The following is a 25,869-nucleotide window of genomic DNA, read 5'->3' as shown; positions in this document are numbered from 1 at the left end:
AACTATACAAATTGATAGTACTTTGCATGGCCAAAATATTTTCAGGATCTATTTTTTTCCCTGTTGAAAGAAAAAATGATCCATCTAGGCTCATTTCGGGGGGGATAACACCAAACAAAAAAAACCACTGTGAAAGGATTTGTGTAAACATGTACGAGATGATAGAAACACAAGCACTTAATTCACAGGGGAAAAAACAAGAACAGATAAGGGCTTTTTCATCTGAAATTATAGCCTCGCTCTTTCATAAACACTTTGATATCACCAGCCACTTTCACTCAACAGGCAAGCTGGAGATAAACGTGCTAAGGCGCCAACCAATAGAGCATGCTCACTGAAGCCCCAGGTGTGACCCCTGCTCTTCTGCAAGCAGCAATTGGACCAGGCAATCCATCACGGTGCTCCTCCTGTCAGGCTGGGTGCTCGGCTGCAGCTGTCTGTCACACTGGTGGATGGGACCTGCTTAAAGGCAATCATGTCAATCTCTGTGTGACTATTCAGACTACGATAGAAGGATGATCTTGACAGGCTTGGCAAAGTCAGCAGAAGGCACTAGAGGACTTTAGTTACATGCTTAAAATTTAGATGCAATTTGTGCTTCTTTTGTGGAGGGATTCAAGAGGCACAGAACAACGCTGTGTTTTATAGCTGGTCATCTCGGATGAATCTGTTGCCCTCAGAATGTTTTCCATAGTAAATGTAGCGGCATTTTCCCAAAATGCCTAGAATAAAAAGGAAATTAATTACAATTAGGACAGCAGTGGCATAATACGCAAATAAAGCACATAACTAGGGAAATTTGAAGGAGGGAAGGGAACAGTTTTCTCTTGTCCTGCAAAAGAAAGTTTGTGCATTTGAAATACTCAGTATTACCATTTCAATCAGCAGTTTTGAATCCACTGGGAAAACGTGTTCAAATATCTGCACGACCTATCCTGTTAAACATACATCCACAAGTGTCTTCAAAAATGGAATGACATAACACTGAAACATCATACACTGTATTTTAAATCAGAGTACCTTTCTCCTGCTTTTGAAAACCAGAAAGCCTGGGCTGAAGTTACATTTTGTACTCTCTGTAATCTCCCTGCTACATGTCTACAGGGTTTTCCTGATGATTAAAACCAAAAAGAAAAAAGCAGAAAATAGTTACAGTTTAATGTGGATCCAGGAAAAACCTTCCAAATGTTCACAAAGTCATACTACAAGCACCTAAAGCCATCCCTGCTTTGCAGTGGCAGAGAACTGAAGTGACCAGCTGAAATCTACATGGGAAGTCACCAACATACATGGGCTAGAACTTGGGACTTCCTAACGGTTAGCCCTCCAGATTCCAGCTTTTTTCCCAGACATACAAATAAACATCTAGTAAAAACATTTCCAAAGTAGGTCTCCAAACAACATCCTATGAGCCAGATGCAATTATAAATTATGGTAAATATTAGTACATAGAGGATGTTTTCAAAAATTAGCCAGAACACTGCTTTTGGGAGACAAGGCACATTATTCTAAGTGGGTACAGGCAGCAAGATGCCTGAGGAAGCCTTAACTGCTGTGGGTGAGACACACATACCTGCAGATCACACTACCTTATTCAAAAGCATCCCCTCTGGTGGTACTAAGCGGTATGTGAAAGCGTAAGTTCACAGTCACATCCCACCTGTGAACATCCTCAAAGATGCTAAATTTTACTAGCAGAGTTGTTGTTTGTGCCCTCAGGCACATATAGTCAAATTAAAGTCATCTCCCATGCATGGAAGGAAGGTGAAAGGGTCTCCTCTACCTCAGGAGTGTCTTAATACAGCAGTCACTGAAGTACCTAGCTCACCCCCATAAGGGCAAACATACCCTAGCCCAAAGGAGACAAACACTGCCTTACATAAAGGGTAAAGATGGGGGAGGAGCAGATCCTCAATTCATTGCTGTTTTAGCTTGCCAGGACTCACGCAGCAAATACCTGCAGTATGAATTAAGTATGCAAGCCTTTATATTCTGCATCTATTTTTCCAATATAACGTGCATCAGATAAGCAACTAAAGCCTTGGAAGGCATGGGCTGTGCAAGATTAATGTTAAACCATGCTGCTCTTTCCTTCTAAGACATCAGGATAGCAACACATTCCTATAGGAAAAAAAAAATTGATAGGCCTGTCATTTGTTGTGAAAAACACATTCCTCTTCAGGATAACACAAATGGGGACTATATGGTGCAGTGCCTAATCCCTTTCCCCTTCTCCACGGAGCTTTCTTCAATAATTTCAATTTCAATAATTTCACTAGTGGAGCAGTTTCCACATTCAAGGGATGATATTATCATTCCTAAACAAGCCTTTAATGAAAAGCAAGGTTTTTTTCCCTCTAAGCAGATGATATTCCAAGTCAAACTGCAGCAGGCATTCGGTTGGTAACAAGGCCATTTAGAGCTCTAAATGTAAAGGATACGAACAGTTTATTAATGGCATTCTTCAGACTCCTTTTTCACTGGCATTGATAAAAGTCTTGTTTGAGGTCTGCCACATTTCTTAAGGACTGGAAGCAAGACTGTTTATAGAGATGCTGGTGAGAGAGTGCTGTTTGATGAATGCTGGAGACTGTAGCTAGGTGTCAGTGCTTAGAAAATGAGGCAAGGACATGAGGTATTAATATTGTCAATGATCTCTTGACAGGAAAACAGATACTGCATTCACCATCAGATTTAAATAGACATCAAGTGCATTAATGACAAAAGGGCAGACTTCAAACAAAGGGGGCTGTATGGTGCTGCGCTGAGCCAGTCTCCAAGTTGGCAATAACCTGATCTGAAAAGACACTGTCAGGGCTACAGACAGGCCCTGGATTGTGTGCGGTGACAGAAAACAGAGATGCTGACAGAGATACCGGTGCCATATTATGCCAAGTATATTCTAACACTGTCTCCAGCCCTAACTAAATCTGACATCATTTCCTATCGCTTATAGTATCCTCCACTGCTCCGGCAGAATATTTCTCCCCAGACATCATTACAAACTCCGCTGTAGTTTTAAAGTTACTGGCAGGCCTGTGCTGTTGTGGAGGCTGGGTCTAGAGGCCTAAGGATAACCTCAGTCAATCTAAATTTGGCGTTTGCTTGGAGAAGTGCTCTCATTTTCACTGATATCTCAGCTACTTGAGGTGATCTGAACGCTAAAGTGTGAGGAGCTGTCACCTTGAATAAAATCCTTAAAGTAAAGACGCTCAGTTCCTGGGATGTTCAGCAAAGATGTCGGACAGTCTGGCAGCAGGAAATGAAATCCAGCTGCTGCTGCTCGCCTGGGGATAAAGGTGCTTGGGCTAGTGACAGTTAAAGTCAGCTGAAATTTTTGAACTCCTGCAGCCTACAATTGTTTAAATTAAGGAAGTGTTGTCTCCGCAGAGATTCTCTACCCAGGCACACAGCTGTGATTCGATTGCCAGGCATATTACACACAGCGCTCAGAGAGTCTTGATAAAAGCATGGTTGAAAATGCTGCCATGAGACTTTATTTATCATGAAGGTTATTTGTAAAACAATAATCTTGCTCATAAATTAAATGCGGTGACTGGTTGGCTTGTTTTGTTTTGTTTTTCCTCTCCATTTTCCACCTCCCTTTGGCAACCACAGAAAACTCGGAGAAGTACAAAAGGCTTGTGTGCTGCAATGAGAATTTTTGCAATGAGATTTGCTAAGATACGTCACACGTGAATTTAGGAAACCTACTGCTTCTCTCCTGTTTATCTGCAATGGTGCTCATTCCTTGCAGTTCAGGGGCAGGAGTATGCTTGTGGTTTTGCACACAGACAAGGGGAGGAATAAGGGGAAAACAATACATCTGTGGCTGTTGTGGTGTATTTTAATTAAAATATCCAGCATTGGCCATAATAAGCTAAGTATACCCCCTATACATCAAAACAACACACAGCATCCTGAATGAGGTTTCTGCTGACGATTCTTAAGAAATGACAACACAAGGTCTCTTGAGGGATCATCTTCCTCGAATAAGGCTTCTAATTTTTCTTAAGTAGCTGCTTCTACCATCACCAGAAGCTGTTAAAACTATAATTATGAAAAAAATGCATTGGGAAGAATCATTTTTAAATTCACTCTTTATCTTTTAAATGTTTTCCCCCTTCAGAATGGATGTTCTAATTATGCTGGGTAAGTAATGACCTTGCAGTTGCTTGCATGTGTTGTGGTATCAGTCTTTCTTCACAAACACATTGTAATGTCAGCACCACCAGCTTTTCCTTAGCTGAAGGAAAACCCAATTATCCAAATAAATAAATAAATACATACATGCATAACTAAAGCACATGAAAAATTGTTCAAGTCACGTTTGCTCATTTTAAATTGGGCACGTGTTGCAGAGAGCTATGGTGCAGTTGGACCTCCATACACTTTCCTAGAGGAAAAAAAGTTTGCAGATCTTGATGTATTACATGGAAAATGGTAAAATGAAGTTGCAATGGGATGTGCTAGACCTATAGATCATACAGCCTCAGTCACACGTCAAAATTCAGCTCAGGCCAACAGTGATCTAAGGGAATTGTCTGGTAGCATCTTGTTGCCTTTCTTGGTTTGCTCTTTTTCCTAGCAAATAAATGTTCTACATCTATAAAAAAACACCTCTCAGCCATCACAGCTGGGGCAGCTGTTAGCAACACAGGCTTCTCCAGTAGCATTCAGTTTTCTTTAAAAAGTAATTACTAAAACTAAGTAGTCAAGCCAAAACTTTTGCCACCCCCATCAAAACCTATTGCCACATCTGCCCAAGAACCCCCTCAGGCACCCCTTTTAACATCAAATGTTTTTAATAAACCCCTCCGCAAGTGTGAACAGCAAAGTATTCACAATCAGATTTGTTTGTCAAACACACTGGTCTACAGTATACATCAGGGATTACATTTCAGCATACAGTCCTCTGCCTGTCTTTCACATGGGCTAACCACAGGTCCTTGTACTAGGAGCTGTGGTCAGATAAAGTGTAGCACTTCATACAACAAACTCAATATTCTAGCGGAATTCCACTTCACCTAATTTTAATTTGAGTACAGTACCTAAATCCTCCACTGCCAATTTTTATTTGATCCATATTCATCTCTTTTTTCCACAACCTGCTGTTGTATAGTTTTGCTATGGGCTATTAAACAGCTGCCATGTTCCACCAAGAAGCTGGGTGCATTTCAGCGTGGTTATACTACCAATCTGTAAATTGTTTTGAGACCCTTCAGGATGAAATATCAATACCATTATCATTTTTTTCATAGGCACTTGGGCATATTCTACAATTAATGAACAGAAGTTGCAAGATTCCCTTAAATATTAATATAAAATTCCTTTAAAGGAAAATAATTCCCTACCTACAACATTTAGAGGAGAATAAATACCTATCTACAAACAGTTTCAAGTCTACAATGCTACTGATTTAGGCAAAACACCTCTGTCAGTTGAATTAATTTGAAACTCTTAAAAACCTTTTCATCTAAGGGATAAATAAAGTTGGTTTGAAACAAAAAATCCTTTGGTACAGGAGTTTAGTAATTTTTCATTTTATATTTATCTTCACGGAAATTGTAACAACTTTATCTAGTTGTCTAGCTGACAACCTATTTTCAATTCCACTTTGACTTTCTATGAGAAATGAAGTACTAGAGATTTTCAGGAAATTAGGATCCTAATCCTCTCACCTTTAGTAGCACATAGGTTATTTTTTTCTGCTAAATCAGAAGAATTAAATTGTATATACTCTCACAGTCATTTTAGTTTAAATAAATAAAATAAAAATCACTCCATCTAATTGTACCTGAACTATCTATTTTATATTCATCATTAAGAACAGTCAAACAACTGAATGCTGTAAAAAGTATCAAAATATTTCCAAATGTGTTTCTTCGAAAGATTTGCTTTATAATCCTCAATGAATCATTAAAAAAACCAAACCAAAACAAAACAAAAAAAAACCACAAAAACATTAGCCTGACATGCATCCAAATCAGTTTGAAATTTGAGGAGCACAGATCCAGCTTCACAGTAGGCAAGTGTGGGGGCCCGGGGCGGGGTGGGAGAAGAGGAGATGAGAGATGCTAAATATCTAACAGTGACAGGAAAAAAAAGAATAAACAGAAAGTTTACTTGGACCCAAGTAGTGCACTTCTAGTTTTACTGAGTCTTGTGGCTGTAACATCAGGGAGATACTTTACAAATGCAAAAAAAAAGGAGGGGGGGGTGTGTTCCTAAATGTTGAGTGTTTGTCCAAGTCAGTCTTCTAAGGTTCATGCATCTGCTTTAACTTGCAGACATTTATTTATTTATAGCTGGGCCTTCACAGTTGTTTATATAGAAATACATTTTTATAAACAAGAACAATAATTTGAGCAATTAGAAACAAGAAATACTTTACTTCCAGAGATCTGTTAGAGCCAAAAGCAGAAAAAAATGCTTGTTGAGTTATGTTTTTGGTCCACGTTCTGTAAAATGGACCAATTTAATAAAAAATTTAGAACTATAAACTTATAGAACAAGAAGGGAGGGAATTATAGACAGACTTTCTGTATTTCATGTTGACTTTTGGTAGAACTGAACAATTGTTTCTGTTGAACATGATCCAGCCTATGAACACTCTGACACAGGAATCTGAGAGGATCACTTGGAAGATAAGAAAAGATGTAAAGGATCATCTGGGTCACTAAGTCCACCCAAAAGCAGCCAAGTATGTAACTCAGAGAGGTCCACTCAGACTTTCACTCTGCCCCAGCACACCTGTCAGTATGGGGAAGTTCAAGCTCAAAAACTGCAACATGACACAGGAAAAGAACAGTAGAGTCACAGAGGTCCTTGCTAATGCGACATGATCTCTGACTGCTACAATTAAACCTGTTTGTTGCAACCACAGTTTCCAGAATGCTCCAGGTTGGAGTCAAGACAGAGGATCTAGACTCCTTAAATTAGAACAGAGGGAGCAATATAGAGAGGAGCATACAACAGATAAGGAATTGAATGCCTTTGGTTGTGCTACAGCTGAATGCTGTAGAAGGGTTATCTTATAAAGACCTGAAATATCATAGCAATAAACCAAAACTAAACAAGAATTCCCTAAACTATATCATAAAATACACACAAGTGCTCAAATAACAAATGCACAAATATTAACTTCCCTTATGTTATAAACTAATTAATTTATTTTTAAGAGGATAGAAACACTAAACGTAAGCAAAAATACACGCAATTCCTCCAAAACTATCTGTGCATAAAGGGATCGGGTTGCGTTTGAGAAGGCTGAAGAGAGCTCACTGCAGCTAAAGCAGAATTCCCACACCATGGCCACAATACTCACAGAGTGGTCCCCAAATACTCCCAAAGAGGTCCCCATGGATTAGGGAATGTGGTCCATCGGAGGTTTCCTGAAGTAGCAAACTGCTGATCCTGATTCTCCCTTCCCTCTGTGGGTAACAACACTAAAGGAAGGTAACCTTCACATTCAGGGGAGATGAATTACCTCTTTGCACTGCTCCCTGCACAGGGTTGCCAAAATGCGATATCTGGACACCCTACAGCATGGGGCACAAAGTGGTCTTTCAGACTGAAAGAAATTACTGAAAGGCACAAAATCAAACCTGTATCCAGTCTACAGCAATGGAGTTGGAATTATACACCTAAGGTAGAGTTGGGAGGAATCAGAGCAGGCAAACTGAGACACTGAATTATTGCAAGTATCCTGCACAGACAAGTACTGTGACATGTCAAGTCTCACTGGCCTGTTTGTAGGGGGGGGGGGGGAAGGGGGGAGTATGTGGGGAAGTGAGAGTAGGAGAGGGGAAGGAAAGCAGTCAACAGGGAGAGGATGTTGGAAAAATTTGCAATGAAGGTGATAGGAATACAAAGATGTGAAGTTTGCATCCGAGGCCAAGGGAACTGCATAAATGTTCAGTGTAAACTAGCAGTCAAGCTGATGTGTGATAAAGTGCAGCCTGCTGTAAATACACTTCAGGGCTCCCAATGCAGCTGGGGATGAAATTTGTAATTTGGGGCTGGGGGGGTGGGAGAAGAAAAAAAGAAAAGTAAAAGAAAAAAAGAGGAAAGAAAAAAATGCACTGCAAGCTTTTTCTCACATAATCTGTTACTGGAAAATTGAGACGCTTGTCCAAGTCTGTGGGAATAAGCTGATGAGCTGATACTTAATAATAAACCATATTGTGTCATGGTGTGGAGTCATCTAGATCCATTCAGGCCACAAACTATATTACTTTATACAGCCCTGGCTGACATACATTTAAAGCCCTCTACACATTAAGGAGCCATTAGGCTGACAGATTAAAAGTTATCTTGGAGCTAATGTTTCCATTATGCGTATCCTGGCAGTGGAACAATCAACACACTGTTCCTCAGATGTCATACTTTGTTTAAAAAAAGGGTAGGGGGGAGACAAGGGGAAAAGGAGGGTATCTCTCCCTCCTTGAATGACATTGACATGATCAGCTTTGATCTGGGCATGTGCTGTCTACAGATTCTCTAGAGTTGGCTAAAATAGGAGCATTTAGGGCATAATACTTGAAATCATTAACCAGTTCCGTAGTCCTCTGGGTATCATTGTTACAATTTAAGGTCCTACACTTGGGATTTCTTTGGAATCTTTCCATGCTTATTGTAACCATCACCAGAGAAATATGGGGCGGGTTGTCTCTCTATAGTGAAAATGAAGCAAAAAGCACCAAACAAAAAAGCCAAATGCTTTTGTCTCTGCAGTGCCTCTTTACCATTTTTGCACTGTCAGATAATGTCACAGATGGAATTCATGCCGACTTTAGGACAAAATATTTCTTGTTGAATATGTTGAAATTTTAAAGTGGATTTTTTTAATTACTCAGACACATAAATTGTATACTCAGCTAGGTACTGCAGTCGAAGAAACCCAAGTGCACAGAAAGCATCAGCATGCCAGATATTATGGGTGAAATGGTGCTTAAATTTGGATGTATTGAATACCCTTGACGGAGATGGAGGAAAGGAAGTATGGGTTCACAGTTCTTTTAGTTTTTCAAAACACTTCTTTGCATATCTCATTCTCTTATATATGGTCTAAATAAAAGTAGTAAAGGCAGACCGAGTTCCTGTAAATATCCAGTGCAAGTCAGGTTACACCTGTTCAATGCCCTTCATCTCTAAACCAACGTCACAAGAGCTTGATTGCTTTCTGCTAATGGCCAAATACCCCAAACTGGACTAGCAATTTTAGTAACCAGGCAAAAAGCCACTCCCCACCGAACAGAGCCATCTCGCCGGCTTGCCTCCCGTCAGGCAGCTTCAAGCCGAGAGCATCAGCACTAGAGGGCAGCATGCATTTGTCTAAGACGCGGACCGCACCACCAAACTCAATACGCCGATACGACAATTAAAGCAATACGGTTTGTTAGTTTTGCAGCCAATTTCTTGTTCTGTCATGATCAAAGCCTATATTTATACACTCTCTGCTTTCAGCCTTTCGCCCAGGAGCCTGACTTCTGGTGGACTAATCTCGGTGAGCATCAGTTTGTGTATACAGATGGCTACAAAAGGATGTCACTGGGTAGTGGTCTGAACAAAAGGCTCAAAATGTTGTACGGGGGGGAGGCGACCGTCCGTCTGCACCACCGGCTTCCACTGCAGCTGGGCTGGCACTCGTTATTCTCTCACATTCACAACAAAAATTCTAGCGCTCTTTTGAACGAGCTTTTTATTACTTTTGAAAATGCAACAGTATGATCACTGAAGTGACACAAGAGGCGCTTTTAACATATTCAGAATGGTGGAGGAAAAGGAGGTTGTAAAATCCCATCCCTACCATATATTAAAGTTCTGCTGTTCAGTGTACACTCACCATATTAACTTAGATGATCTTCAGTTAATTTGGCTAATATACACAAAAAATGGCATTTCTGTAGGCTGTTCTAGACTTTGGACTACATTCTACTAATAATACATACATTAATCAGCAATGGAGTTAAACTATAAAGAATGACAGGGTCATTAAGAAAACAGAAAGTGAGTATAATTATATTGTACTTTGCAAACTTTAACCACGCGCAGATTGCATTAGCAGTAAAATGCAAGGGGAAAAAAACAGGGAAGTAAGCTCTTTTAGTAACTGTGATAGAATTAAACAAATGTACCATGATTTATGGGGCAGAAAGCAAACTTTTGGAATAATTGTTCGGAAAGTCTGCAAGCATTCCAAAAAATTACAAATTCTTATGTGAAAAAATTTGAGCAGCAGGGCCCTTCTGGAGAGTTTAGACATAAATTTGGCTCATCTCATGAGTAAAACTTGCTTTTGGATCTCAAATGTGTTCCTGCTGGAGGAGTTCACGTTAGGAAAAAAAAAAAGCGCCATACAAAATTCAGTCTGGCTCAACTGGTTTGAAATTTCTCAAGAGAGTCATCTGAAATAAAGACAAGTTGCTTTTTATTTTAAAGCTGGGAAAGAAAGTCTTTCAAATAAAATTAAAGAGCATAATGAAATAGTGCTGCTGTCACATTATGATACAGTTAAGGGAACCTTCTTTGCATGCCATTACTTGCTCCTTTCCACAAGCCCTTCCTCAGAAACAAAGGAAACATTTAACTAATTGCTAATGATAGGATTGCCATGATTCTTCCTAATACAGAAACGAGTGTTTTTTAAGAAGCTGACACTACAAGGCCCTGGATTCCCTTGATTTCCAGTGGAAACTGAAGGCATTTGGCACTTCGTAAGACACATCCGGACCCCACACAACTGGTGAGCTCCTTTCTCTCTTGTATAGCTGTTGCTGTATAGCACCAAATGAAGTCAGAAATGTGTCTGGATTCAAACACCCAAAGAGTTCAGCAAATATCTAGTTCTCTGGACTAAGTCTGGGCTTGTCTCTTAGCAGAACTTTGTTTTATGCTATATCGCATATAACACCATCTGCTATTGCTAAATACTTAGTGGCCATAGTCTAGTTCCCAGTGTCTAGTTCCTAGACACTGACTACCTCCAGTACAGAATGCCAAAACATTGTCATTGTTTCCTATCCTCAACTCTTTTCCCCCTCCCTCAGCCTCCTTTTAAAAACATGCAAATGAGAGGGAGGCTGAAGGTTAAATCACAGTGGACAGGAGAACATAGTTTACAAATGCACGTCTAGCCTTTATGGAAGCTTTTGCTAAAGATAAAAGATAGGGGGCTAAGAAATAGCTCGAGAGAGGCACATTAAAACACCTCCATTAGGGTCAGAGTCATTAAAGTTTAGTCAAAGCACCAAAGACTTTCTAACAAGTACTATGCTTAGTAAACGTTTTCCACTGGAGCACGGATATTGGTGAGAGCTTTTGGAGTGTGTCAGTTAATCAGAATTCACCTGCTTTGACAGCTTGAAATATTACTCTCTTATTTGGCTGGTTCAAATTTGTCAGACTTGACTATGTCGTAAGTTAACATGTCCCTATATTAAAAAGGAGCCAACTGGCAAATATGCACATTGGACCTAATAAAACACATCTGGCCAAACAATCAAGCAACACTGATCACTGTATCACTCACAAGCACAAATTAATAGCGACTGTCTTTGAGACCTACCAAGCTAAACAGGAGGCAATAACTTGCTACCTACTACTTTACCAAATATCCTTTAAATGGTTAACTGAAGGATAAAACCTCCACCACATTCTGTTTCTGAGACATTCAATTGCTTGGTTAAAGCTGCATAAATATTTTAGATGTCTTGGGTCATTCGCTGATACAAATGGGAGAAATGGTTAAGACAGAAGCTCTCCCTTAATCCAGAGAATGTTTTTCAGTCAAGGAAGCCCCATCTGCCACAGCAAGGCCATTTAGGCGATGGCTCTTACAGGTAATACTCTTAACCTTTGCTCTCAGAGCAGGTGCTATTAAAACAGAAAGTGCTCTGAAGGTAACAGTCCAGGATTAGACCATCACATGAATTCACAGTGGGAAAGCTACTCACATGCAGTCACTGTTTGGTTAAACATGTCCAACAGCAGGGTATGAGTGCTGCTGTTAAGCCTGGGGCAGCACTGAACAGTCTCTGTCCTGAAGGAGTAAGTACTGGACACACTGACTTCCACAGCATCCTTTGCACTCTGACAGAAGCAATGCACAGCACAACTGCCCTACTGAAGACCTCAAAGATCTCAAAAGCAGTAACAAAAAATTATACAAGCAAGATCTTTTCAGGGATAAGGAAAGCTTAACCACTTACGCGTGTGCAGTGAACCCTCTGGTCCTTTCAGAGAGGCTCCTGGGAAGCAGCTATATGCTACTGAAGTATTTCAGTCTTTGGGCAAAACAAGCTTGACATCCCTGTTGGCATCTTGGCTGAGAACAGACACTGGCCTTACTCAGAAAACATCAAATGTGACTTTCTGCTAGCTGTGGCTGTGGTGAAGCTGAATACTGAAGGCAGGGGGAGGAGAGGTCATAGAGGAATCAGTAGTTAACGGGGTAAAGTGAGTGTTATAATCCCCAAATTGCAGTTGGACTGAATGTTTTCAGACAATTTGCCTGTCTAAACCAAGACAGTATAATTTTTCTTTCTTCTAGGAGAGGGTTAAGAATAATCTGAAGCTTGGAAAATGGCTGCTGTTGATACTAGTGAGGCCTTCTCTTTAACTAGATCTTTCAGGAAAAAACAAATTAATCAACAGCCAGCTGAAGTGGGTTTAATGATTGCATTCTGCATACAATCAGCTTTTCCCTTTTCAAGGGCCATCAATATGTCAAGGGAAGACATATCTGAAGGATATAGCTCTTAACATCAAGGTTATCTATTCTCCACAAGGCTCCCACTCCTTACTGGGCTGATACTTTACACTGCCTGTGTCTAACATTTTCATCAACTCTGCAATCAATCAAGGTAATAATGTTGTGCAAAAAATCAATTAACAACGCAATTAAACTTTCCTTATTATCTCAAAGGGCTGAAATAATACCTAAAGGGAAGATAGACTCACTGAATGCAGACATCCATAACCCAATGTGAAAGTGAATTATGAGGTTAGACAGATGCAGGCATGTACTGGCGCTGTTATTTTCAAAGGGATATATCTCATCCAGGCAGTGTATCAGTCACCACCAATCCCATACCCTAAAATTCCAAATTACTTTTAAGAAATATATGATGTGCAATATCCATTTCATATTCTCTTTTAGAGATAAACCCCCCAAAATCTGAACAGGAGTATTATTCAAAGACAAAATGATCTTTCAGAGAGAACATAAAATATAAAAGCTATAATAACATTTACATCTGTATACCACCCATGTCTGTAAATGCAGGTCATCAATTATACATAATCTGTAGTGAATAAGGAACAGAAGAAGCAGCACAACACTTAAAGCCCAAAGGCTCAAATTTGCAAATACCTTGCATCAAGTACACTGAAGGAAGAGCCCCAATATAAACGTGTGGCAACAACAGCAAGGACTTAAGTATCACCCCCTGAAAATAAGACAGAGTGCCTATATTATTTTGTAATTACATTCAACCCTCATGGAAACACCATTCCCAAGAGCTGAGAGCTTTAAAGTGCATTGAAAGCAGACAATTAACCCCTTGCTGTTGGGAGGATTTGGGTTTTAGCATAAAGACGTTAAGGATCAGGGGCACTCAGCACACCAACACAATGGAGTTAATATAGTTAGGAACCCAGGTGCAATAGTCTTGTGTCAGAGCTGTATGGATGAGGATTTAGGGGAGGGAGAAGAAAAGAGTAGAGAAAGAATACATCCAAAATTAACTAAGATATGAGTGCTCCTACTAGTCCCCAGGGACAAACAAAGAAAAATGTTATACAAAGAAAATGACCACGACCAAGCTAGATGTTTTGTGGGTTTTTTTGACACCTATCATTTTCTATCACACAACCTGAGCATTCCCCCTTAGCCCCCCTTACCCATTTCCCAACACACACACACAGAGCCTTCAGCCTCTGTTGTTTTGATTTAACATAGGCAAAAAGATAATGAAAACAGAAAACATTTAAGGGAAACCTATGTCAGAGTGACAAGCTAGGATCACATCCTGTAATAAGCTCAGGAAAATTTGGAAGCGGAAAAGGTTTCCCTTAAACACTGCACTGTGAATTCCTCTATTAAAGGGTGCTCTGTGTGTCTGTGTTAGCAGAGGTGTTCTACAAAGCAGTTCTCCCGGCAGGGTTTGCTTAAGCACATAACAGCTGTAGTTTAGAAATGGTCTATTCTTACAATTAGCTCATGTAGTGCAAGTGCCTTGTTTGGACCAAGAATATCTTTTTTTGTTGATAATTCTCCCTGGGTTTGTCTTTGTCTTGCACTTCCTGCTCTTCCCCCTGCTACCCTCCATGCTGTGGAGTCAGTCATGGGTGAGACACAAATAGGTGTGACTAAAATTTTCCACAATTTTTGAAACGTTACACATTTTTCCTGCATGGATTTGGGGCATTAATATTATTCCCGGATTAGAGAATTCAGCCATTACTATCATCTTAACCTTTAGGAACATAATTAATATGTTTTCATTTTCAATGACTTCATTGTGTGTCTATCAACTGGAACCATTCCTGCTGTGTATTTGATTCCACTGACGATGGGGTGTGTTGGATTTTAAATGATGTGCTAGCACTTCTGTTCCCTATATACTCTAGTTTATGTGTTATTCATGACCTGCATTTGGAGACATGGATGATACACAGATGTAAATGTTATTAAAGCTTTTGTGTTTTAGATTCATTGTGAAAGACTTCTTTGTTTTCAGATAATTCTTTTAACCATCACAAATAACCAACAATACCTGACATTGTCTTGAGAATTTTTTCTTTCCTGTTAAGGTTTTTGATGAAGAGATTTTTTTTTTTCTCCCTAATGTTCTCTCTTCGTCAAAATAAAATACAGGATAAACTGACAGACAGCAGAGTTATACCTGCAGGATAATATAGAAGTGACCCTCTTTTTTGTCATATGCTCATTACACAAAATCAGAACCAAAAGTTACTTCATTTTTTAATAGCTGTCAGGGCTGTGGGTCCCAGTTCAAGAAGGCTGTGACTGGCATAATTCTCAAACTGCTTTCACCCTTTAACATCACATTTGTATTCCTGGGGAATTCAAAATGAACATGGTAAAGAAAAAGGTACTTTGCCAAATCATGGTTGCCTATCTTCTTTTTCACTTAGATTAAAATTATTTTAGATTAATAGTTTTGTATTACTATTTAAAATTTTGACTGTATGACAGACATAGCATATATCTTTGTTGCACTGGTACTATGTAGGAAAAAAACTGAAACACAAGTAGGTACTTAAATGCACGGTACATATCAGCCTTGCAAAACATTACCCAGCCAGTAGTCAGAGGCAATTTTTTTGATGGACAGATAAAACACCATTAAATTTTTTTATCGTTACTTATTAAGGCAAAGGGTGAGCAGGTAGATTTGTGTGTCTGGGCTGGTAAATCTTCAAGACAGTTGTGTGTGGCTGCTGTACTTAAGTACATATATACACCCACGTAACTTTGAACTGAAAGAAAAGTGCTCTCAAAAAGCCATGTTTAATCACTAATAATTCTGTCATTTGACAATATTTTTTCATACACCCTTAGATACTTTCTCTTAATGAAGTTGAGCCTCACTTCAAATGTGAAGTCTTGGAGCTCTCACATTTTCTGCTTTTTGCTTTAAGAGAAATCTTTTACAGATTATTTTTTTTTTTTATTTCTGTATTTTATCCATTAAGCCTATAATACATAGCAGCAGCCTCTCTACAGAATTTAAATATTCAGAAACCATGGTAAAAGGGATTTCTTTGTCTGAAATTCAAGCTTCTTGTTGTAAAAATCTAACTTGGAGTAATTTAGTCAAATGGCGTAATGGGTTGACCAAGAAAATAACTTACTATGTCTTCTGCTGTGAGAGTAGTGTGCCGGATAGCGGCAGCTTGCACTCCCCAACATACCACTTTACAGAGGACTTCATATTTTGTTGTGAATAGTTACTGAAAAAAGAGTTTTCCGTCTGACAGAGAGAATCAATCTAATGTCACCCAGTCTTTACCTCCAATTTTCTACTAGCACCACCTCTGTCTGGTGCAATCTTGTTAATGTTTTGCTGTAGATACCTGCTGTTTTACTTCACATGCCACTAAAGCTTACTGCTTTTGAGCAGTTTTAGAAAACTGCTTTTGAGCTTTATGAAACAGAAGACAATTTTTGAAGCTGAACCAAAGTGTAACTTAATTCAGCAGGACACTGCAACCCTGCTTCTAAGTCTTTGATGCTTCATTATGACAATAATAAGGCTCCAAACTTCCCCTTCACCAGTCACATCGAAGTCAGCTCAGAACTACTCAATAGACCATTTCTAATGGTCATAAACCAGTATGTCATGGCTTAGTTGCCTTACACTACATTCCAGGTAAATCCTAGCCATAGTGCAGTGTGGCCATACAATGGAAGGAGCAACCCACTCCCTACCACTGGATGTATGATAAGGAGAAAGTAGCATGTCTGGAAGCGTCATCAGTTTAGGCTGTACTGGGTCCTTGAGACTAGGAATCTACTCTATTTGGGACAAGTGACACAGGGTCAGCAGAGAGGGAAAAAAGGCCATTTTTGCATGATTTCAATCTTGTGCTGCTCTGTGAGTTCTTCAGCCTTCACAGACTGTCTGACCAATGTCTCATTTCATTATTTTATTTTTCCTGCTGTAAACATGTATTTTTTTATGGGCTTGCTCAAAAATGCAAATAGTTTATCATCCAGGGAGTAGACAAGAGTAACATTTTCAGATGCTTCTTCAACAATTATTGTTTTATCAGGAAGCAGTGTATGACCTCTTATAAATATGACACTATCAACCCACAACATTATTTAGCCAAATCTGGCTTTATTCACAACATTAGTAGCCACTTTATCTGAAGTAGAACCTGATGCCACATAACAAGGACATGTTGAGATAAAATAAAATTGTTAAAATAACAACTTAAAATAAAATTGCCTGCCTGCCAAACAGAAGTTAGGTATGTCGGGTGCCTCTGCAGTAATATGAGATTTCTGCCACTCCCCCAATGCACTTGTCTGCCTTAAACAGTCTTTGGCAAACCCGATACAACATGCTTGGACATCATGAAGTAGAAGGGCATCAAGCCTCTACCAGATGACTCACTGCAGTGTTACTAAGACCAACTGAATAGAATATTTTAGAGACATGAAGTCAAGAGAGAACCAGTACAACCAATCACCAAAGAAGAAAACAGTGACCCATAGGCTTGAGACCATGCTCCCTTTCTGAAGTGGTTCCACAGTATACATTACCAGAAGCTTCATAAGACCACTCTAGACCATCAAGGGTCCATTCAAGTAAGATCAGCCAACAAACGGGATACTAAAACAGATTACAGAAAGATGGTAAAACATGATCTTCCCTTTTTCTTCCATTTAGTAGAGTTTTTTGTTTATCATGGAAGAAGTTTGTCTTCTTATAAGACCAAATGATATGACAACAACATTTTTCTTTATCTAAAGAAAATAAATTTACGTGGTCTTTCACATAGCCAAGCAACTGTGCAGGCCTGGTGAATCTGGCAGTCTTGTATAGCCTCCTTCCCCATTTATAGCAATGATGGGTAAGTCCTGGACACACATGGCTCTAAAATTTATTGACTTCAAGTGCAATTAATATCCAAGCCCCTGGGAAGCTTATATAAAGCTATTACTCTGTTCAAAGAGGGGGGGGAAAGGACCATCAAATGGTTATTCTGAAAGTTATTTTTCTGTTTTTCTTTGTCTCAAAAAGGAAAGGGGGAGGGGGGGAACGACTGCTCCATAATTATAAATCTTCTGAAATTGTAATTCAGGAAAAGACTTTTCAAATAAAACGTATCCCAGAAAAGAATATTTGGCAGAGGTTGGCTCTTGTTTTCCCTAATAACCATTAAAAGTCTGCCCTAGTAAACCATTTTACTGCAACGTTTGAAATAGTAGAGTTTACATTTTATTTAATGAATAGTTGCAGAGCATTAAAGCAACATCTCATCGGCAAAACAGCTCCTTATCCTCGCTTTGTCTCAATTGGTTTTTTTACATTTCATTTTCAATGACATGTCAGCCGTCTCTCACCAACCTCAAAGGAAAGTTGAATGCGGGGCTTACAAAGTTAAGCTGACATTTGCTCTCTTCCAATAAAAAATATTTAGTCCATTAAACATAAATACCTGTCATTATGATACATGGACTGGGTACAAGCCTCCCGTTTCCCTCTGATGTTTATTACATCCAAACAACTGCAGTGCCTGCATGTTTTCAACTTTAGTGTATTGATTAAACTTTTAAATGGCTGCCATATAACCCAGGGACATCAGGAAGATTAATTTGCGTCAATGTTCATCTGTAATTCATTAGCCATTTATTCTTTACAACCACATGGGCTATCAAGAAAATGCAGGCCATTTTTCACTCTGCACAGGCTTGGGAACAGATCCTGAAATTTGTGCTGCATACAAATAAGCTCCCTAGGCCCAGCCACTTAAACTGCTTGGCTTTTAAAAAGTTAAAGTTGGGAATAACAGCAGAAAAAAGGGAACATAAAAAAACCAGAAATGGACAAAATATACGTCCTCAGGGTACTAGGGATTTAACTGAGTTTGTCCACTGTCTTTTCATCCATGGATTATGGTTTCTTATTTCAGTCAGATTAAAATAACTGAAACTTGTTTCTGTGCAAAGGCCATAAATAAAATGAGTTGCACCCCCCTCTAATATCTTCTAACATGCAGTTACTTGGAGAAAGCTAGAAAGCGGCAGTGAAGTATAAAAAGCTCATGCCTCAAGGAGGTTGTAGCTGTGAATCTAAGAAAAGGATGCAGTTTTAACCAACTCACACATTTATTGTGGATTCCAGTCCTGCCTTTATTTGGTAAAATGCCCAGCTAAATATTGGTATGTTTCCTTAGGGTAGAGGTAAGCCATCTGGCTCCTTGATTTGCCCTACTGACCCCTTGGCACAGTATGAAGTGCATATTAAATAAGGAAAAGGAAAGAGAGCAGCTATAAAGCAAACAAAAATGCACATCAATTTTACATTTACAACATGGAAAGATCAATGAAATGCGTCCTGGTTTCTTTCCTCTTCGCTACCTATAAATAAAGTAGTGTCACTGTGCTAGGTAAACGCATAGCGGTAGGGCATTAGACTCATTGAGCCTAATGGCAGTAATCTAGATTACAAAAAATGAAGACCTCATATAAGACAAATCTGACAGGTTCCCTGTTGCAGACAGGAACATAAGCATAATAGCACCCTGTAACAAACAGAGAAATCTCCACATAGACCTAATACATGATTTAGGATGTAATGATCTCTGCCTAACAGCAAGTCACTGTGCTGCCATTTTAAAATGTGAATTTATGCATACATTCAAAAACAAGGTCGAATGAGACAATTTGCTTCTAATATCAGTGATCAGCTTACTGTTAAATGTCAATCTGGGTGAAGGGAATCCTGGAGAGAGCACCCGAATCCAGCATAATCCCAACCATAGCATGGGTGCAAAAGAACCAATACAGTAAGCTACACAAGGACTTCACTTCATAAAGTTTGTGGGACTGAAGATGACAATCAAAAACACGGCCCTGGAACTCTGGGAGATGATTTGCCAACTTGGCCAAATAGAGATTTTCTACAAAGACTTAGAAAAGGCAAACATTGTATGCGTGAATGATGAAATGTGTTGTGAATGCATTGGCCTGTTTATTGTAATCCTCACAATGTCAGGCTGATGCCATGCTCAACCTGCCTGCACAGTCCTGGCCTCTTTACACCCAGAGATCCCACTACAGGATGTTCTCTGCTAAAGCACCGTGGGGAGCAGCAGGCTCTAATCAAGTCCAAGAAACGCACAGGAGGCGATGATGTATCTGAACAACCTGACCTGTGGAGCAGCAAGAGATTTTGGCCTATATTCTCCAGCAGTGTAGCTCCAAAGAAATAAAAGCTGCCCTGCCATTGTCTTATCAGCCAAAAGTCTGCCATTTGGTGCATGCCTCTGCAATTCGTATACCAGTACGTATATAGGCAATCTGCAGGTGGGATTGCTAAGCGGCATTTCTCTGTCAGTTGACTGGCTTGTAAATGCCCCAAAATAAGTGACCTAAAAATAAATTACCAGATACTCAGGGACATACTGAAAGTGACTTTTGGATATGCTTTTGTGTTTTATTACATGCTTGAAATTTAGACTGAGTTCATTGAAAGATTCATTACGGTTCATCAATCTCACAAGCAAACCAGAGTTGATTTGTGGTTTCATTTTGCACAAATACTTACTTCTAATAGTCAGGAGAAAATTAAATGAGTTTTGGTCAGATATTTGGATTCCTTTGAATCTGAAAGTCGAGTCAAAAAGAATGTTGGGAAATGAGCCAGTTACAAAGCCATATGGACAGGAAAAAAGTCCATTTATCCAAATCTGGATAGTTTTTATGCTGTACACATAACCTGAATCGCTCTGGTCTGCATCTTGCCCCACTGCACCAGGAAAAGATGAAATCTCCGCTGCAATTTTTTGTTTTGGTTTTGTCAGCTTTAGTTAGACCTTCAAAATAATTTAAATATAATTTGTTTGTAGTAAATTAATTCTCTACTATGACAGGAGACATACCAGGAACTTCAGCAACGAAAATAGCTGGATAACAAGTGAGTTGGAAATATTGCAAAATTTACCTAGCCTAAGTAGAAAAAAAGATGCAGTGCTAAAACTGTAACTGAAATTAAGTAAAGCAAATTGTAGCACAACCATGGAGTTTCTATCACATCAGAAAAATATCTTAGGTAGTATGCAAAACAATTGCAGGTGTCCTAGAATGGAGCCATTATAAATTCAGTGGAAAATTTCTCAACCTTGTTTTTGCAGATATCAAAAGCTACCTCATGGTGCTCACTAAAGAGAGTGTTTCCTTAGAAACTTTCACCTTTATTTTTCTATTTGCTAGCATTAACTTACAGTACAACACAGTTAAGATGCAGCAAGAGCTTGGGGTTCAGTTCTTTAACATGCCCAGTATAACATATCTGTAACCCCAGGGATACAGTAAAGGAGTGGAAATCCCAAAGAGAGGCTCAGCAATCCCAGGATCTAATTAAATCTTGACAAATTAGGTACAGCAACCCAGGGGATCATTTGCCATTGTGCCCACATTGTAAAACTTCTTTCCTGGGAACAACGCTTACAGGCTGCATGCCACGGCTCTGTGGCATGGGAGCGGGCTGTTGCGGCTCACCATCGCACCCGGACTCTCTCATGCTGCAGGAATCTCCAAATGGGAAGACTAGGTGGCTTTGAACTCATGCTTACACCAGGGGGGCCCAAAGCAGCGAGCTCAGGACTCAGCCATTTGTTTTCATTTTCATATAATGATGTGTCTAGCTCTCATGGTTGCACAGAAAACTGTATCAACTCGAACCATATGTTAACTGAGGCAGCAATATGTTCTTAAATTGGCAGACAGCTCAAAATGACAGTTCAGCAAGATGTGAACTATTTTCAATCATCTCAATAGGGTGTTAACTCTGAAACCTAAACATTGCCTGTATATATATTTTGTTAACCATGTCACTACTAAATACTTTGAGCAAGATAGCTAATCTGTTCCTCCACACTTCTCCAAGACAAAATATCCCAACTTCTAATTTGAAAGCATCTCTCTATATAAATTGGCCTAGTTACATACTTGGCACAATCATTCTGAACATCTCACAATAAATGTATTTATCCTTACGCTATCATGAGGCAGTGAAGTGCTGTCATTTCCTTTTTACAGATGGAGAAAAAAATGCAAGAACATAATAAAAAGGAAACAGAACACAGATCAGCTGAGTTTAAGCCTTTCGTCTGAACCATTAGATTAGCCTTTCCTTTTACATGGAAGTTATGTGGAGACAGCGAAAAATCCACTGCATTAAAGTAAGAGAGACTGAATATTTAAGAGTAATATTATCCCTATATGTAGCAGATTTAATTTTTAAAAGGTTGTGTGCAGTTCAGTTTAAATTAATTCAGTTCTTTCATTGAATTTCCAAGGATTTGCTCAAATTTAAGGCCAGCTTACCATAGAGCACAGAAACTTGTGCCCTTACCTGTAGCTGGTCAACTTTATTAATACAGCTTTAGGCCATAGCACACAATAAAGTAAATATAAGACAAATGCAAATTTTAAAACCAACAGAAGTTGGTCAAATAAATGCAGGATCTGGATCAGTAACACTTTTTAAAATCATACCCACCTAAAACATTGCACAAAAAGAAAACAACAAGACTTTAAAATACATTTGTATAGGTCTCAAGTTCCTTTCTTACACTTTTTTCCTTAGTTTGTGGCCAATCAGGAAAACGGGGTGGCAGCCAGTATAATTGAAACTGTTTTCCTACCCAGCAGGTACTTCAGTTTTGAGTCACAGCAGTAAACTCATCTGAGCCAGGAATGGAAGTTGGCTATTTATTACCAAGGTGACAATATAGGCTACAAGAAAGTAGACAGCATGATAAAGCTTCAGCTTGGCTGGACTACATGGGCAAAGATGGCTATGTGTCTTCATACCAGCATAAGTCCCTTTCAAAGAACTGACTGCAAAAACTCTACCTGGTTTGTGAAGTATTTTGTGATGAAAGGCACTCTACACATGTAAAATATTATTACTACATTTGCAAAATGAAATTTCTAAGAGAAAAAGCACAGAACACGCCAACAACAATAAAGCAATCAATTGCAATAGGATGCAATAACTTGCAATAAATTGCTTTGTAGACAAGGTTTAAATTGTTTCAGCACAAGCCACCCAATCCAACTTAACTAAAAAAGAGAAAAAAGAAATGAGAAACATTTGCTTAAAAAGCTCATAACTGTCAATGTGTTCAGAACACCAGCATGTCCTGCTACACCTAATACCTTTGTCAAGGTGGCCTATCTGGAACTACTCTTTCCCATTCCCTACAGACTTCAGTTGCAGAGTTTCCCCACAGACTCTCACTGTATTTGCCAGCAGTGGATCTCTGCTTGGGGTCTGAGTTTGAGACAATCCAGATCCACACACACAGCCCCCCTTACCCTGCCCCCCCTTCAGTATCACTCATCGCAGCTTTAGCTTGTCTGGTTTGCACTGGCAGTGACCTGGATGTTGCACATGCTACAATGCAATAAGAGAACAATACCGGCAATAAGACTGCTCACGCAATGTTGGTTTTTCATAAAGATGTGCTTAACCCTTCTTCCAACAACATTACTGTTACAATATTTTTTCTGCGCATTGATTCTACAAATCAGCATTACATTATACCGAAAAAGAAGTGTATTTGGTCTTAAATCCTTGTATTAAGCATCCCCTTTGAACAAAGGCTTTAAGAGCTTTGGTTTTCTATTCCACAAGATCTTTTAATAAATCAGCATCTCAATTCCTAATACTTTCTTCGATTAACACATAAGATTGTAACTTTCTTTTCTCCACATAGTTACATGCTATTTTAAGTGACGCCAAAACTGAGCCTCAAAATGACAGAGTTAGAAATTCAAAAGAAGGCTGACTGTCCATTTGTGCCATGGCCTTTGCCTTGCAGCACATGTTCTATGTAACACTGGAAAATAACTACAAATAACATTTGGTAGCAGACTGGAGAGTTACCATTCATCTTCATTTCCATGGGACAGATCAGTTAAAGTCTTGGCTGTTGTACACAAAGCATCCAAAAATACTTTCGCTTGTTAAGTAACAATGTGGCACTGATGCAAAGTGGAGACTGAACCACCCTTTGGGGGTGCAGTCATAGGAATGCTCTACACAATGAAGCAGGATTGTATGCATTTTAATGGTTGACTACTCTTCCACAACATGATTTACTAAAACAACTGCATATTATACCACGAGCGTCAAAGAAAATCTTATGAATGTTCATATGATTATATTTTCAAATGTCTTTAAAGTATTTTACGATTAAGTTTACGAGAGTCCTAAATCCTATTTTTTAACTAATTTAGGTGCTTGAGGAAAAATATCACACATAGGCCTAAATCCAGGAAGATATTACACTGGCAACAAAGAGAACCATTACACCTTTTTGAGTTAACAGCTAGCACCTAAGGTCCCTATAACGCCATTGTAAAGAAAAATAGATATCCAGAGGCTAGAACTGTGTTCTGCAATATATTGCAATGCCGGTCATCATGCACATCTCTATACTGGGAAGAAACAAGTCTCTGCTCCATTTTCCCTGACCATCTGGGCAAGAAGCTACTGCACAGCCTCTGGTGGCACAAGCTCGAGCCCCATGGTTCTCCATGGGGAACATGTTCCCCCAGCTGGAGTGTGGCCTGGGCACACTTGCTGAAATCAGGACAACTGGGCACATCACTGAGCCCTGTGACCTGCAGCATAAGGGGGAACTAACAGAGGATTCTCAACAGAGGTCATAGTGTGAGAGAGGAAGATGAAAATAAATTGTCAGATAGCACTGGAGAGGTAGAGAAAAATCCTGTTTCTCTCCCAGACATAAAGAATACACTCCAACCTCGTGACTAGCGTGCCGTTACCCTTTTGCCTGGTGTTTTGGAATGAATGTGTCTGTGACTGCCATGACCTGCACTGAATCGCGTGCTGCCCACTCAGACATGCACCATTACTCTCAAGGGACTTGGAATTTGCAAACCGCAAGAGGCCAAGGAAGGACTCAGCCATCAAAGCCTCAGCACAGTCAAAATGGCAGCCTCTGCTGACATGTGCAGCAGCGGAGCATTAAATGTTTAGGGAACTTCACTAATGAAAACATAGATGGCTAGAGACTTTCAGTCACTTATGCACCTGATCAGCATTTTATGCATTGTTCTCTTGCTCTTAAAAGCTTGAACCACAGTGATCTTGCCCTTAGAGCCTAGTGCTTAGCCACTTTAAAAACACCTGCCCCAAGAGTTTAGATGTGTATCTATAGAAATGAACCCTGCATACTTAGCTGCTGCTTCTACTGCCTTCACAGGAGGTTGGTGCTAGCATTGGAAAATGAGACCATTTCATTAGTTGCCTAAGTTGGGATTTACAGCTGGAGTTTTGAAAAGAACTTAGCACTACAACTGTGGCTGGATATTCAGAAGAGCTTAACTCCCATTAGGCAATGAAAAGAAGCAGCCAGCATCTCAAAATTCTCTGTGTCCAGCAGCTTACACTACTCTTCATTGACTAAAGAAATCAGAAAACTCCTCCAATAAAATTGCCAAATTTACCTTAATTAGTATGTTTCCTTAATGCTCCATTACTCAAATTCAAAACCATTTGAAGTTTATTGCCTGTTCATGGCACCCTGAAGAGGGGTTTCATTTGCTGAGCATTCAGCAGCTTACAGCGTTCTCAGTGAGAGCTACTATATTAATTTATTTTTGAAAATACAATTGTGCAAAATTCATTTTAGGCTCATATGTCGAAAAACTTAACCTTCAAGTATGACACAGGTCAGAAATGTAATACCAGGGAATACTTTACTTCAATAGAATGGATTACATCTTAAAGCACAGTTAGCTTCTCCTCCACTCCTTTCCTATGCAATGGAGGGTACAAACTGACAGCCTGGGGTCCACAAAACACACATTCTTAGACAGCATTTTGCACAATTCAAGAACATCCATAAAATGACAGCACTGCAGTACAGATTCACAAATTACAAAGAGGTGTTATGACATACTGTGCCCTCTGAAAGTAGATTTAGAACAGCACAACTTATATTTTACAGATTTTTGCTTTAAAAGCCCTTTTGAAAAGTGGCTGAATAACTTGAATATCTTTTTTTTTCCAACTTGAACACCTCATTTTACTTTTTGCAGGCAAAGAAGCCTAATCTCTCTTGTAACAC

General features: G+C 39.4%; 1 protein-coding gene across 1 annotated transcript in view; it reads right to left on the bottom strand.

Annotated features, from left to right (window-relative positions):
• Window positions 1-642: 642 nt before the first annotated feature.
• LOC104831985 (chromosome unknown open reading frame, human C10orf11) overlaps window positions 643-25,869 on the bottom strand; it is a 691,415-nt gene continuing 666,188 nt past the window's right edge. The window contains exon 9 of the mRNA XM_010567920.1: window positions 643-722. Coding sequence (XP_010566222.1) covers window positions 643-722 — 80 coding nt within the window. The remainder of the gene's footprint in view (window positions 723-25,869) is intronic.

The sequence above is a fragment of the Haliaeetus leucocephalus genome, unplaced genomic scaffold (assembly GCF_000737465.1).
Source record: "Haliaeetus leucocephalus isolate CR32 unplaced genomic scaffold, Haliaeetus_leucocephalus-4.0 Scaffold229, whole genome shotgun sequence".
Taxonomy (NCBI): domain Eukaryota; kingdom Metazoa; phylum Chordata; class Aves; order Accipitriformes; family Accipitridae; genus Haliaeetus; species Haliaeetus leucocephalus.
Note: the sequence above shows the minus strand (reverse complement) of the source record. Positions and strands in the feature narration are given on the sequence as shown.